The sequence below is a fragment of the Semicossyphus pulcher genome, unplaced genomic scaffold (assembly GCF_022749685.1).
Source record: "Semicossyphus pulcher isolate SPU_LCO1_2020_fin unplaced genomic scaffold, fSemPul1.0.p SCAF_9, whole genome shotgun sequence".
Lineage (NCBI taxonomy): Eukaryota > Metazoa > Chordata > Actinopteri > Labriformes > Labridae > Semicossyphus > Semicossyphus pulcher.
This window is the reverse complement of record NW_027211770.1, coordinates 15,172,961-15,188,355: the sequence shown is the minus strand read 5'-3', so window position 1 is coordinate 15,188,355 and position 15,395 is coordinate 15,172,961. Positions and strand designations below refer to the sequence as shown.

Genomic DNA, 15,395 nt, shown 5'->3' with positions numbered 1-15,395 from the left:
CCGACCCATTAGTTGAGAACCATGGCTTTAGCAAAACGTTTGCTAATATTATCTTAGTCAATATTACGTTTGTACGCACCTTCACCGTTATATCGTGTAACATTACCAACAGTAATAACAGCTCTCATTCCTGGCTAACACTAATATTAAAGGCAGTTGCTAATAGTAGCTGTTGTCTAACCGTAGCTAACAGCTTATCAAATACGTTGTTTTAATGTGAAATATGGACTATTGTCCCACCAGATTTTCACTGATTCTCTTTTCAGTATATTCTATAGAGATATTTTTAGTATTTGGTGTTAGCTCAATTGCTGTAATAATGTTGTCCTGCTGTTTCATTTCAAGTCTTCTTGATTAATGAGGAACTGAGAAGACAATTGATCCGGTGGGATGTCGGGCCATCTCTTAACGTTCATCAACATGTTTGATAACCCACTAGCTACCGTAAGGCAACAGCTAGTAACAGCATTCCACCACTTCCTAACTCACACTCATTAAGCAAAACATTAGCTAGGAAGTAAATCACTAGCTAATATAATTTGTTAGCAAGGAGTTTACACCGTTTCTTTTGTATTGTGTTTTAGCAACGGTAATAAAAGCTTTCAGACACTTCCTGGCCAATTTTAATGTTATCTACGTAGAGGCTGTTGCTAATGGTAGCTGTTGCCTGAACATAGCTAATTCCTTATCAAATATGAACATGATATATGGGCCAATGTCCGCCCAGATTTTCACTGTTGAGTCTCTGTCAGTATTCTATGAAGAAATCTTTTCAGTATTTGGTGTCAGCTCAAAGGCTTTGATAATGTTACTGCTGTATAATTTTACCCCTTCTCGATTTATAAGACAGGATAATTGATCCGGAGGGACATATTTCAATGTAAAACAATTTGATAGCACACTAGCTATAGTAAGACATCAGCTATGCTAGCATTCAACCACTTCCTAGCTTACATTACTTTAGCAAAATGTTAGCTAGGAAGTAAATCCCTAGCTAATATTACGTTAGGAATTTACACCTCTACTTTTGTATCGTGTAAATTACGAAACAGTAAAAACCACATCCTGGCTAACACTAATATTATCTAGTTAGAGGCTGATGCTAACGGTAACCCTAACCATGTTGTCTAACTGTAGCTAATGGCCTATTGAATATGTTGTTTTAACGTAATATATGGGCCAACGTACACTCGCATTTTCACTGTTGATTCTCTTTCTAATACATTTTATGGAGAAATCCTTTTAGTATGTGGTGTTGGCTAGGATACTTGAGTTGCAAAATTTAGATCTGCTTTGTTAGTTTAGTTGAGGAAAATTTGCAGCACGCATGGACATAAGTGTGTAAAAACAGCAGGCTGTTTGGTTATATTACAATTCAACATGCAAGGTTCAGAGATTTTAACCACCATCATGTGCATGGCAGCGACACCATTCAGCTGTTTCATGTTTCACTGGCAGCAGCTTCAAGCTATGCCTGCTGGCAGCTGGTTGCCCAGCACAGGGTTAATTATATCCAGCTTCACTGCCCCGCACAGAGACGCACTTTTAGCTCTCCAGAATCACAGCAGCGGCGATGATGTTGACAGCAGCCCTGACTGTGAGTCACCTGTTCTTTTCACGCAGAGGTACTTCACTTCTGCTCTGGTCTGACCAGCAAGCGATGAGGAGAAGACTTGTGAGAGTGTGACACACGGCTGCACACATGACAGCAAGGTTTAAACGTGGTCTGCTGAAGAGGAACCAGAAAGATGAATCACAAAGTGGAGAGGTAAAGAGAGCATAAAGAGGAAGAGGGTGATAGGTTCCTTGAAGAGCTGGAATATATAAGTTTTAAGTGAAATGGGTGGCTTTCCCGGCTTTGTGGTGTTTGTTGCTCATGCATTTCAGGGGAAGAGAAGGAATCAATGAAATAAAAATGTCACATTAGACAATGAAGTTTTGTCCAAGATGAGTCAATTTATCTGCTAAAAAGAGTGAAGTCAAACCAAGGCAACTTATCAATCTCTTCCTTAAAGCCACCTTTCTGATTAAAACAGTCTTTTATTCTGAAAATCCTGTGGTAAAACATGCTGACTGGGTGGCCCTCTCTGTCTCTGTGCCACACCAGTTGGGATTAAAGACCGCGACACACTCCAGCAAGCGAAAAATCACCTGCAGCCAGGGAGGACTCATCGCTGCTGACAGGTTAACCCACGTTACACTCATGGCCTAGTTCTTGTGCTGCTGATGTTTAATTAAACTGATCTTTACATTTTTCTTCTTCTGCAAACATTATTTAAGTCTTCAAGGCCATGGAGGGCTGAGGTTGAAATGCAACACAGCTGCTGCTGGCGGTGATGCTTTGGCTTCTTGCTTCTGCCAGACGCAGGGCCAAATGTCTGACCATCTGTTTGATATTAGGTTGAGACATATAGGCTGCTACACTGACGTGCCTCAGTGATTTAAAGTTAAATGAGGTAACAAAAATCTAAAGGAATCTCTTTATGCATCAGGTCGGCCTCTTGCAACCATGACGTCTTTGAATGTTTTTAACCATCTTTTCTTTCTTACTTTTCCCTTCTTTTAGCCCTTCCAAAACAGTAAAAACGGTATTTAGAGTACATCTTTTATTGTTTTAAAAATAACACTCAAAAGTAAACAGAAATCAACCAACTAAACATGTTTAAAGAAGTTACCTCTCCTACTTTGCGAAGATATTAGTACATAAAATGTGTGTACATTTAGGGCATCCACTTGGTCGTCTTTAAAAAGGTGGATAACAGTCCAAAACAGCCGCCACATGCAGACTCCCTTTAAAAATAAAAGGTTCCTAAAAAGTGATTTCACAGAACCTTAAAGCAACATTCTCACTTTCCTGCGCTCAGTAGTGACAGCTGAGTGCAGTCAGACTCTAACCTCAGCTGTCACGGTCCGTCCGCTGTGATCACTGGCCTTCAGGATATTTTTCTCCAGTTTTCAATTTCAATAATTACAGGCAAAAAGTATAAGCCTGGGCACAGGATAAACATCATGTCATCAGCACTGCCAAGGGAACAATTTACCACGCTCTGAAAGACGATATCTGTTTTAAATGGCCATTTACAAGGTGGAAAAATCTCTAAGCCACGGTTTCGTCGTATTAAGTGGGAGTGAATCTCTGAGGAGAGAGGACGCAGAAGATAGTGAACTTAAGTCATATTTCTAGTGAAACGTGTTCCGTACATGACCCGTTTGTGAACCTAAGCATTATGGTTTATTAGCTAGCACATATATCTTCCCCTGATGTTTAATCTCCATCAGGTTTGTGTTGTGCCCCTCAACACACACACACACACACACACACACACACACACACACACACACACACACAGATTTTGGCCTGTCCTAACACATGTGGTCGACATGCATCCCTTCATTGTTTCCATGCAGGAGTTGTCTAAATGGATAACCTCAACTCTTACTGACATTTTCTGTATGGTCTATATTATAGTTAGACATCAGTTTGTTAGAAGTCGTAAAGAACACCTGGGTATGGTAAGAAATAAAAAAGATGAACACAAAAAAAGGCAAAGAATTCAACCGTGAATCAACAAAACTGTATTTTTTTATTGACCAAATGTTACAGTTCCACTGTTACATCCTACAAAATACAAACAAGTTTGTTCATACAAGCACTGCTCGTAACTGTTTACACAACCTATGGGTCATGATGCAGACTGATAAATGAACGACCCAGTGACTATGGCAAATTGATTCTTCACAAACTCACATCCTATGTACATATACAGCTTCAACACTCAGTTACAAAAAATAAATAAAACATCAAAAGGCCTTTTTAAATGGTTTTTGTGTCATTAAATTGTCCTCTGACCGCCATCCTTATTCATATGCTGCCCCCTAGTGGTACAAACTATCTCCTGCCTTTCACTCTAACACATCGAGGGTCAGGTTTCATGCTGTAAGAAGAGGAAAAGGTCACAGCAATGAAAACGACAGCTTGTCCTGCATGTAAAGAGGACTCATAATCAACATACCTAAAACATTACCCCGCTTGACACGGTCCATATGCAGAGTCTGTGCTGTAACTACTGACACACTTGTGACGGAGAACACGCTGTCGAAAAGGCCCGCATGCACTCTGACTGAATACATCCCAAACAGTGTTTCAGTAGGAATACTGTAAACCAAGCCTAGCTCGACAGCAGCAAATTTGATTTAAATGAAATACTTTGTTTTGACATTCAACAAATCAGATTAAGCAACAAAGTGAACCTAATAAAATGTGTGGAAACTAAGGCTACACATTTCAGTCAGTAACTATCCAGTCATACATGAAAAATGTGCACAAATTCACTCAGTTCTTCCTCCTTTCACTCCAAAAGTGATAGACCTAGCCAAAAGACATTTTGCCCAAGAGGACATGCAGGACTGATTACAAAGTACAGCACAAACCTCCCTATGCATACATGCCTTCCCTCTTCTGCCTCTCTGATTTACTTTCATCTAAATGCCGTCACACTGGATCCACCTGATGACGCTGGGATGGTAACAGGACATGACATAAAACTAACTCTTGAGATGATAACCCTTTAATGGCTTTTATACAGAGTGTTTTAATTCAGTAAATCTAAACTTTTGTTCCTCTTGCATCCACAGCCATATTTTGAGTATTTGCAGATTTTAAGACCCGTTTGCATAAAGATATAAGCAAGAACTGAAGAAACACTGCGGCTGTGATGTATGGCTTGAGGTTCAGTGGAAGGTGTGGAGGCATGTTCTGGGTGTCTTCATAAAAAGGTGTTAAAAAAATATCTCTATATTGTGCTTCAAAGTATTACTAAGATTTACCTCCATTACGCAGGACACATCAAGTGAAATATGGTAGGACATTGTAGATAAAACTCACAGAACAGGTAATGGTGATTTAACTCATCGAAATGATGAGGGTCAGGTGCACTATGACTCCATATGTTCTTATCTCAGGGTAGAGGGAGGAAGCCGATTTCAGGTGCATCCCCCAGAATCAAGGTGGCTCTGCTCAGCGACGGGGAGGGAGAAGCCAAACGGAAAGCTGGGTTCATGGAGTGTAGCGAGTCCCTTTTGCTGCTTCTGTTGAACGGAGGGCAAGTAGCGGCCACAGACTGGCGGTGAAGCTGTCCCGAGCAGCCAGCGGAGGGTGAAGCTTCTGCGGAAGGTGTTGCAGCGGTGAAGACCTCCAAGCCGAGAGGGTTGGTCTTTGGTGTGCCGGGCGGGCACAGGCCATGAGAGTCAAAAGAGTGCACCATCCTCTCCAGCACTTCCTTTGTGCTCTGAATGCACTGTGAGAAGAAAAAAACAAGAAGTCAAGAAAAGGGGGGAAATAAGCTACATGATCAGTGCGTGTTATGGAAGGCCAAACAGGACAAAATGTGTTCTGCAATGTGATTAAAATGATTAGTTTGGAGCTCATCAAGCACAGTGAAAGCAAAGAATGCACTGATGACAGCATTGATTCAAATGGAGAAGCATGGAAGAAGTGAGTTAGACGCAGACAGTGAAGGAAGCGGCTTCTTCCTGGGTAATTCTGCTCTGATAAAAGTAGAACACTTTATGAAGATGCGTGCCCGCTTGCGTAACACAGCATGCACAATAATGCCTGCGACATGTAAGAGAAAACATACAACAGAGAAGGTCATCAGCTTTCAAACAAGACCTCCGTCCCATACCGAGTGAGTGAGCAGACGTTAATGAGAGGAGAATGAATGGTAGTGAGGCATGCGCATTCACAAGTATAGACCAATCACAAGATCTGCCACAGATTTATTTGCATTAATACAAAAATATTTGAGAGAGGAAAATAATCATTAAGATGGCAGTGATTCCAAACCTGAACACAAAGTTTATGTTGTGAAGACGGTGAATGAAAGTGAAGAGATGTTGTGATTGGTTTAAAGTTCATCCCTACTCTTACCATCAACCGTCTACATGCAGCAGTGCCCTTCAGGCTGTGCAGGACAAAGCAAAATCCTGACAGTTCTCCTCCTAGCAGGGTGGAATGGATACAATACAACACTGAGAGTCAGATCAGTCATCTGGCAATAAAAATAGAATCATACCAAACTGTTTCCAACATTTTACCTGCTGAAATAAAATCATCTTTAATAACAATAATAATAACAAATTAAAGGCAAAGCAGACTCAAAACACACAAAATACAAAATAATGTTTATTTAACATATAAAGAAACACTTTTTAGGTAAATAAAATATGTAAAAATAGAATAAGTATAGTCAATTTTAGAAAATAAAGCAATATATACTTAAGACGTTATATATTTGGACCATTGTAAATGACAAATATATTCAAGGCTGTGGCATGATCTGATAAAGTGCTGATAGATCAAATACAAAATACCATCTGCATGTCCGATTCAAAAGCAGAAAACAAGCCTTTTGTGTTCACAGACGCATAACAAACCCAGTGTCGCATTAACAAGGAGGTAGATACAGCAACCAAAACAGGTAGGGAAACATAAAACATGAAAAAGGTGCAACTACAACATGTTTACTGTCCAACAGCACCGAATGACCGGCATATATCTGCAGCAGTGTGACGGGTTAACTAAGAGACTCCACAGTGACCTGAACAAAAGGTTACATTTATAGCTGTAAACACTTTCCACCAACTTTTTGTGCATTTTTAACTGCTCAATGGTGCCAAACGTTGGTACAGGTGATCCCAAGACATTTTGTTCTACAGCTCAAAGCACAGATGACACAGCAGTTTTCTTCCAGCATGCTGCACGGTGATGAATTCACTCTTCAGTTGAGGCTTCTGTTGAATGTCAGCTTTAATTAGCCGACTTAATCATTCCTATGGTGGAGATTTGGCTTCGTATTGTGTGTCTGTTCCAAGCCACTGAAGCTGAGCTCCTGTAATGTTCAGTCAGAGAATACCTAATTGGGCATTCATTATTTAGAATCCATCTTTCATAACACTGGAAACTCTTTCAAAGCGCTGCGTGTTGGCAGCTCTGCTTGAGGGATCGACACTGGACGTCTGGAGGATGACGGGGTGGACACACACACGCACAAACATACACACACAGTGGATTGGATAAGGCACACAGGGGGGCAGCCTAACAACAACAACACAGGAACTATGGGACATTGAGGACTCAGGAGGGACCACAAGCTGGTTCATCCTACCATGTGCGCGTCATTCTTGGCCGTGAAGGGAGGCAGCTCGATCTCCGAGGCAGAAACAGCAGGGATCGCTTCATCAGGAGGAAGGAAGCCTCGTCTGTCGATAAGACTGGAGAGCAAAACAGAGGATTTTGACATGTAGCACTTTAAATGCAGACTGTAAGTGATGATGTTGTGGAAATATAATATTAAACAGAGGAAAATATATCTAGAGCTCAAGCTGTAAAGATAAAGAGTAACACGAGGTAAATCTTTAAAAAGAGATGTGCTTCACAGATATCTTTACTCACCTTGGGGGCATGGGGCCGCATAACGTCGCACAGCAGTTGGTTATAATACTGTTGTAGGTGTACGGGTTCCCAGAATCCTCCGCACCCCTTTTACTTGACCAGGAGCCCTTTATCTGCACAGTTAATACATAAAATAAGCTGTCAGAATGTGGCTTATTACTAATAGTGTATTTTAACAATGATGAACTGTCATATATATGGGCATGCGTACTTACATCTTCATTTGTTGTGAGGTTTGAGGCTACTAAGTAGGTATGGAAGCCTGAGAGGCCCAGAATAGACCAGATGGAGAAGAAACAAATCACCAACTCCACCACGGTGCACAAGGAGGAGTCAAGGCACGATATTATAACCGTTGGAGATTAATAGCAAAGACAGATGGCTTTAAAGCTGATGATTAAAATCTAAAAAAGAACATATGTGTGTGCAACAGCCGTCACGGAAGATCTAAGAATTCATCCATTTTTAAATCTAATGTAAAATTGATGCAATAAGTTGCAGAAGAACCTCTAATTAGATCACCTGCTCTATGAGAGAACAGGCCAGGGAAAAGAAAGATAAACACGCACATAGACTGCTACATGATGACATGATGTCATGCACATCATGCGTACCATGAGGAAAATTTACTCACACTCTGTCTTTGAATACCCAATCGAACCGTGCTGTAGTCATGCAGTCTATATTTGTCTAGTCCCTGACATCATCTCACCGGTAGATGAGGCAGCAAACCTCCTATTGGAAAGCCAGCAGCCTAAAAGCACAGCTCTGCTAATGCTCACTCTCTGATCCTATTAACCGTGAGCTTAGGCTGAGGAGAAGCAGCGGGAAATGCCTTGTCAACAGAACAACTTGTGTCATTTCTTGCCAGTACATAGCCAAAAAGGTCCGAAGTATCTCATAAACAGGTTGATTATTTAGTGTGTAAAAAGGATATCTGGCAGGGCTCTCCTGAATGGCTTGAACAATGCTTTTACCGGTTTGAGTGCCTGGAGAGACAACAAAACATTAGAAACAATGAAATCAAAAAATAGATTCTTGATCACGTAATTGGGAACAGTGTACAACGACTGAGTGCATTTGTGTCTTTACACAAAGTAGGAATACTTACGCAGGGTAATGTGTGTGACCACACAGCCAAAGATGAAGGATGTCAGAAAGGACAGAGAGATGATGAAGCTGTAGAAAAAGCGGTAGTTGCGTTTGCCAACACAGTTTCCCACCCATGGACAGTGATGATCAAACCGTTCTGAGTGGGGAAATAACAAACAAACCAAGGATTACAGACACGTTTAAAGCAGTTACAGTACATTCATCTATCTGTCTATATCTATGTATTGTGAGTATTTAACTGTTATAATAGTAAGTAGTCAGGTGTCCTTAGGATTATAGAACAACAGTCTTGCATGCTGTAGCTATAGATAATTTGAGAAGTAATCTTGCATCTTGCAAAATAACCGACTTTTTAGTATGAAGCTTCCTCTTTCAGTTACCATCCCTCCAACACAGAGGAACAGACCGTACTGCTTGTTCTGTTCCTCTGGCAGTAAAATCTGACGAAATGCAAAAAGGGAATTTTGTTCTAAAAATACTGTAACTTTTTCTAATGAACTCAGGCTGCTTGGACGTCATTCTGGCTTGAGTGGAACTTTGGAAGACATTTTTGCACAGCAAGAGTCTTGTGGATTTTCTGAACCATTAATTCCACTGGAAGTAGTTTATAAAATGATTGTTTAATAGCCTGAATAGAGAGGAGGAATGATGACTGCAAGCACTATCTGTACAAAGGGATATGCAAGTATTGTGTTTTTTACAGGCTTTTAAAAATGCAGAACCTATCCTTAAAACAGGACAGACTTTTAAGACTTGCAAAGAAGACACTCTACAGTCTCAACCTGCTACGGATAGCTTGCTCTTTGTTGCCAAATGATGATGCAGTTCTTAAAAAGACAACCCACTTAATGAGTACTCTCATACTGCATATACAGAACAAAACTGCCAGTCATACATTTTATGTAAATAGAAGTTAAAGTTTCCAAGCCAAACAACTCATTGAAAGTCAATGTCCAAGGTAAAAGTGTTGTTTTATAGTTTTATGTATTTTTGATATAAGATTTCAGCATCATATTTAAGACACAGCTTTCTCTAAGCATGAAGCAAACTAATGCAAACCTGTTCTGTTCTTCTTGCCAATCATATTGAGTTGTTGTGAATTAGTGCAGGTGGGTTAAGTGTTTACCTCCTGTCAAATCCTTACCTACACAGTTGTCACACAGGCTGCAGTGGGAGGTCCGTGGAGGGCGAAACGTTTTACAAGTGAAGCAGTATTTGAGCTTTACCACCTGCTGGTTGATGAGGATCTCCTTAGTACGCGGAGGGGGGCGATACGTAGAGGATCCTGAGGTATCTTAAAATAGAGAAGCACAAGGAGACGGACTCACTGAGACTTAAACGTTGATCAAAACAGTGCACCCAAGAACAACTTAAAGTATATATTAAGCAATGAATAAACACAGATAAATCTAGGTCTATGTTTTGCTCTTTTCGTCACCACAAAGAGTAAGCTGCTTAGGTCTTTGTCTGCAGTTCAACGACAAATATCCCCCATATGGCAAAGCTCTTTCACCCCATCTGGCTCACAGTGAGTATGCGTGCGATTCCAGGGTTTGCCTTACCTATCTGCTTCTCTATGTCAGCTGCTTCATCTGGGGTCGCCCTTGGTAAGATGCCTGGATCTGTAAAGCTGGTTCTCAGCAGGGACAAGACCACAAACACAAAAAGTACCCCACCAATCACAGGTATGAAGACGGTCAGTTGCGTCACCAGGAATGGGCAACTGTCAAAGAAATAATCAAATGTTTATTGCAGTTTGTCACAGTCAAATACACCTTTTATCCCCATGTGAAACACCAGCTGCAATATATAAAAAAGGAAGGAGTAAGAAATAAAGGGAATAGATCACTTCCTCATGCATAGTAGCAAATACCCTTCATGATGCATTCAGGGAACACAGGAAAGAAACCTACCAACAGACATTTTAGTTACTTACTCAAATGCAAAGAAAAGGCCACAAGTGACAACAATAAGGCCCAGGGTCAGAGGAAGGACACCGCTCTGTCTGGCCAGGATGATCCGTCCATCGCAGAAAAATCTGTTCTTCCCCGGGAACATTTCCCATTTCCTCCGCGGTGGCTGCACGTTCTTCTCGGTGTGGTTCTGCGCCGACGAGGGCAACACCGACAGCGCCCGTGGATCAATCTGCTGGTACTCGCAGTTCTTCATCATGTAAAAAGTATCCACACGGTTTGGAGGTAGCTTAAGGCACACACGAAACAATCGTTTCTCGCCACTTTTTCCAGGAACAGTGCTCTCAAGATTCAGTCATTGTACACTGATACTTCTCCGTTCGGTTAGCGTTCAGTTACCCATCCTGAAAGCTTACGCTAGTTAGCTAGCTAGCGTACCAGCAAAAGCATTCTTCTCCGTGGCAGAGTTTTACGAGCTGAATCGTTTCCCGACTTGACTCAAGGCTATATACCATCTTTGGTAGTTAAATTACAGCCATTCTTAAATATGCCTACTCATGCTGCCTTTCTTAACCGGCCTTTAATTAAAATTTCTACTCAAATAGACTGGCTTCGGCTCAAGCGGTAGTTCACGTTGCCTTTTTTTATTACCGTCAGCCGACGTACGTAGCGGTTAGATGCTGACGTATCCACCCAGGACTCACCGTTGATTTGTAACAGTCATGGGTGTATGATGGTAACGGCTCTAACACTTCCGGCATGCTAGAAGATGATTTGTAGATCAGTGCATACACAAGCTACTGCACACTGATTATCTGATTGGATTGGCAAACAGAGCCCCTAGTGCGGTGTTGTTCCCACACTGATAAATTAAATATAGCCCATATAAATTCATTGCAAACAACCAAAATTAGATAAACCCATGCACAACACTGCTGTTGATGTGGTTCAGTTCAGTTGCTAATAAAGAAAGTATGCTTAGGGGGCCACAAGGCACTGAGCTGTTTGATGCAGGTGATAGGCTCACTGCTTGACTATAAGGTGAGTTCTGAGTGCATGATATGTGTGACATTATTCAATCTATTTCCAACTTTGTTTTGCAAGAAAGACATGGGTTAATGCTACATTTGAGGCTACATAAGTGGGGAAGGGGTTGGGGCTTGCATCAATTTTACTTAGACTTTGTATAAAGGAAGTGAGCGAGTGTATTGTCATCCCACATGCTATTAATTCTTTAGACTTTGGTCTATGGGCAATTGTTTATATTTAAAAGAGTTGTTCTAAACAGACAAATGCATCCATACCCCTTGCTTTGATTCCATGCTTGCTAAGAAAGTGGTGCACTTTATTAGTTTATTAGGAACAGCAACATCTAGTGGTTTCAAAGTGATGTCCTTTGTGCAGTAACAGGGTCTGTTTCTCAGCATACTATGAGAAGACAAGAAAATGTTTACACACAATGAAGAGAAAATGATTTGCACACATTTCAAGTTTGAATCCATCCTGGTTTAGAATCAAGTTTAATTTTAAATTCAAGGCTAAACTTGCCAGTGCAACTTGGCAGCCATTGTTCTTTACATCAAAACACAATACAGCAGTTTATGAAGAAGAATGCAGCAAAAGAAAGGGTAAGCATAACATGGGGAAAAAAATAAATTGAGGATTATTTTACAGCAACAAAATCTTTATTTTTTAATCCATATCCAAGAGTGTCCAAACTTTAAGTTGGAATGATATTTCCAAACATGCAATGCAATAATAATCAGAATAAATAATCCTAATCCTTCAGGAAGAAATAAAAAAATATTTTTCTCAAGTTTAACCATACTTTTCCCAAGATTTACAACTAAGCAGTGTTCAATAATGTGAAAGACATATGTACATTTGAGCTTATTCTTAAACTGTTGCAAAGACATTTAAAACAGAGATGTGTTCATCAAATTTGTAGACTATTGCATGAATAAATCAGCTTTTAAAATGTATTTAGGTCAATATTTTCTATGCAGGACTGAGAGATATTATCATAACATGAGGCAAAGTATTTTAACATTTCCCTGCCTTTGATTTGTTTACCTAAATAGAGGTAAAAGTGATTTCATTATTTTAAATGAAGAAATAATGACAACATTTGCATTTATTTACACATTTTTGCCTTATAAATTCTTTGAAATTCTTTTGCAATAAACTATTTATAATAACAAAAATGGCCTATTGATAAAGAGTGGTACATAGCCCAGTCCTACATAGATATATTGCATTTAAAGCTCAGAGTAAAGTCTTATGTCCATGGCAAGAAGTTACAATGCAAAGCGAGGCCCAGCACCCAGTAAGAGAGGAAGTATCCCAGGATGCTTTGCGTGGTAGGAGAACAGGTTGTAAAGTGTGGCAGCAGAGCGATGATGGGGTTTTGAGGTTTGTGACTGCATCCATTTCTAGAATGTGTGTGCAGCTGTACGTTTGGGTTTGATGTTTTCCTTCGGTGAAGGAGAGGTTCATTGAGGAGGAGCAGATGAGCACTGATCCAGAAGGGCACGGGAGACGAGGAGGCCATGAATCTGGTCAGAACCTAGAAATGAACATAAAGAAATTAATAGATGTTCTTCACATCTAGACAGATTAAATGTTCAGCAAGAAGGTGAATGTATGATTGACTTACTTGCACATGCATACACAATGTTCCAAACACTAGAAGCACTGTCGAGTGTACGACATACACAAACACTCTGGGGTTGAACATTCCCGGCATGGGTTTGTCCAGCCCTTTATTTGCACTCGTCTCCCAAAGTCCGAGTCTCATACACAGTTCTGGATTAGCTTGAAAGTATGCATAAGCTGCCATGATGCCGAGGTTAGCCATAGGCAGAGCCAGGATAAAGTTTGGTATCTGCCTCAGCTCAAAGTAGCGCAGGAAGCCGACATCCCAGTACACATCCTGGATGTGAGAGTAAAGTAGGGGGAGGGGTCTCATGCACCAGAGGGGTGGTGGACCATTCTCATCTGGGACTCGGTAGCCCTTTCGTTCAGCTAGGGACAGTAGAGCGGGAGGAATCCGTTCCAAGGAGACGGATGGTGTGCAAAACGTCCTGTACCCGTAGTACTGGAAAGCACAGAAGGGAATGGCGATTATTGCAGTTCCCAGGAGGGAGGTGAGCAGGAGGCGGATGACGACCCAAATGTAGTGGAAGACTTTACTGTGGCCTTTTGTCGTTGTTCGATACACACGAATCTGGGAGATGGCGTGAAGTGATGGAAGATACAGTAGAAATCCTATGTTCACAAGGCCATTGGATCGTGCTGCAGTGGCTATGCTGAGGGCCAGGCAGGCTCGGAGGGTGAATCCTTTCTCCAGGAGGAACAGACCGCCAAATGTGAGCGCAGCGAACAGACTCTCTGAGTATCCAGCAGTCATGAAAACATTGGCAGGTGTGATGCAGTAGAGCAGGCTGGAGAGCAGAGCGAGGCGCCTGTCCTGAAGAACGATTCTGCTTAGCGCATGCAGTGCAACCACGCTCAGCAGGAAGAGGGCAGTGTTGCCCAGAGCCACGGCCACCAGCAAACGCCCCCGCACACTCAGCCAGCTGCTGAGGGGCCACAGCAGTGTCTCGGCCAGGCCCCGCAGTACGACGGGGAAGAGAGGGAAGAAAGCAAAGTTGTGCTCGTACAGGTATCCTCTCTCTGCGATGAAGAGGAAATGCTCTGCGTCCCAGTGAGAGAGGCCACCCAACAGCCACTCCACTGCAGAGTCCAAGTAGAGAGGTTCCTCTGTCCGTGGGGGCCTGAACGCATCAGCATCATGGTCAGGGATAGCAGCATTCAAGACAGCCTGAGGAGAAATGTATCACAATATTAAAATGAATCTTGTTATGAACAGAAAAACAAACAACAGTCAGTCTTTCCTTGTGACCTACTTAAGCATACAGTATATTTCCCCCTGAGATCTATTCATTAGTTACCACATACAAACATTTAATTCCAATGAGACTTAAACATCAGGGAAAACAAAGGTTAATAACTAGGGTTACACGCTAAGTAAGCTAAATTAACAAATTCCCAGATTCAAAACAACCAACTTGCCTTAAACTTACCTGTAAAAACAGTGACAGCCCCCTGGTGACTGTGGCAAACTCCAGAACAGCTCTGACATCCATAGTCATTGATGTGACGGACAAGATGCGACCAAGCCGGTTTTGACAGGCCTGAGCATTGTCGCTGCTACGAGACACTCACTGCTGGATTCGTCATATTTCCCATTAAACATAGCTAGCAAAGACAAACTATTCGATACATGAGGTTCTGCCAATTTAGCCGTTACAGTGGTTTGCCTTATTTTCAGAGAGGTAAAAATATTTTAATTAGATATCCACTAGTCTTCGGGCATTGATTGTTTTCGCTCAGGTGCAATCTTTGTCCTCACATCCTCACCCTGCAGCAGCCTGACTCGTTTCGAAAAGCACTTTTCACTTCCGGGGTAAACGAAGAACTTCTTTCAAAATAAAAGCTCGAGAGGCCATACGCGGACAGCTTTTGTGCGTGTTAGCTTTTGAGCAAAAATATTGCGACAGATTGTAAATAAAGTGTTATACTTCACATTAAGGCTTTAATTAAGTAAATAAAAAGTGACCTGCTGTGATCATACTGTAACGTTGTTCAGATAATCATGTTTTTAATTGACGTGATCTGTTTCCTTTCCAGGAGGGGGAGCTCCAAACTGTTGTATGGAGTTTTATGAACGTCATACCTCATCTAAAAAAAATGTGAAAATGTTTTACAATCTCATTAGCCTATTAAGTCTATTAAAATTGATTGGCCTGTATTCAAGGTGATTATTTTCACACACTTGAGTAAGAGACCCCATAAATATAGATGTGAGTAAGGGTTTTTTGCATTACATATCAGATTTGCATCGACTGTGCAGC

The 15,395-nt window shown here is 41.3% G+C and overlaps 2 protein-coding genes across 3 annotated transcripts; both read right to left on the bottom strand.

The window, feature by feature from the left end:
- Positions 1–3,595: 3,595 nt before the first annotated feature.
- zdhhc18a (zinc finger DHHC-type palmitoyltransferase 18a) lies at positions 3,596–11,118 on the bottom strand. 2 transcript variants are annotated; one of them, XM_069657017.1, is made up of 10 exons: positions 10,503–11,118; positions 10,129–10,289; positions 9,711–9,860; positions 8,565–8,702; positions 8,391–8,442; positions 7,669–7,771; positions 7,454–7,566; positions 7,167–7,272; positions 5,930–6,000; positions 5,210–5,297 (listed from the first exon to the last, which is right to left on the bottom strand). In XM_069657017.1, exons 1-9 carry the CDS (start codon positions 10,736–10,738, stop codon positions 5,959–5,961), a joined length of 1,101 nt encoding a protein of 366 aa, XP_069513118.1. In that variant the 5' UTR covers positions 10,739–11,118; the 3' UTR covers positions 5,210–5,297; positions 5,930–5,958. The 2 variants fall into 2 exon arrangements, with proteins under 2 accessions (XP_069513119.1, XP_069513118.1); XM_069657018.1 differs by lacking the exon at positions 5,930–6,000 and having other exon boundaries at positions 3,596–5,297.
- Positions 11,119–11,983: 865 nt separating this feature from the next.
- pigv (phosphatidylinositol glycan anchor biosynthesis, class V) lies at positions 11,984–14,888 on the bottom strand. Its single transcript, XM_069656719.1, has 3 exons — positions 14,565–14,888; positions 13,136–14,302; positions 11,984–13,045 (listed from the first exon to the last, which is right to left on the bottom strand). The coding sequence occupies exons 1-3, from the start codon at positions 14,631–14,633 to the stop codon at positions 12,758–12,760; spliced, it is 1,524 nt and encodes a 507-aa protein (XP_069512820.1). The 5' UTR covers positions 14,634–14,888; the 3' UTR covers positions 11,984–12,757.
- Between the last annotated feature and the right edge of the window lie 507 nt (positions 14,889–15,395).

Excerpts from the sequence above, each read along its gene's own strand:
- zdhhc18a (XM_069657018.1), bottom strand. The coding sequence starts at position 10,738 with ATGATGAAGAACTGCGAGTACCAGCAGATTGATCCACGGGCGCTGTCG. Across the intron at positions 8,443-8,564 it reads GGTCACACACATTACCCTGC|GCACTCAAACCGGTAAAAGC; the intron begins GTAAGTATTCCT and ends TTGTCTCTCCAG. Across the intron at positions 7,273-7,453 it reads TGCGGCCCCATGCCCCCAAG|TCTTATCGACAGACGAGGCT; the intron begins GTGAGTAAAGAT and ends TTTGCTCTCCAG.
- pigv (XM_069656719.1), bottom strand. The coding sequence starts at position 14,633 with ATGACTATGGATGTCAGAGCTGTTCTGGAGTTTGCCACAGTCACCAGG. Across the intron at positions 14,303-14,564 it reads GGCTGTCACTGTTTTTACAG|GCTGTCTTGAATGCTGCTAT; the intron begins GTAAGTTTAAGG and ends ATTTCTCCTCAG. Across the intron at positions 13,046-13,135 it reads CATTGTGTATGCATGTGCAA|GTTCTGACCAGATTCATGGC; the intron begins GTAAGTCAATCA and ends GTTCATTTCTAG.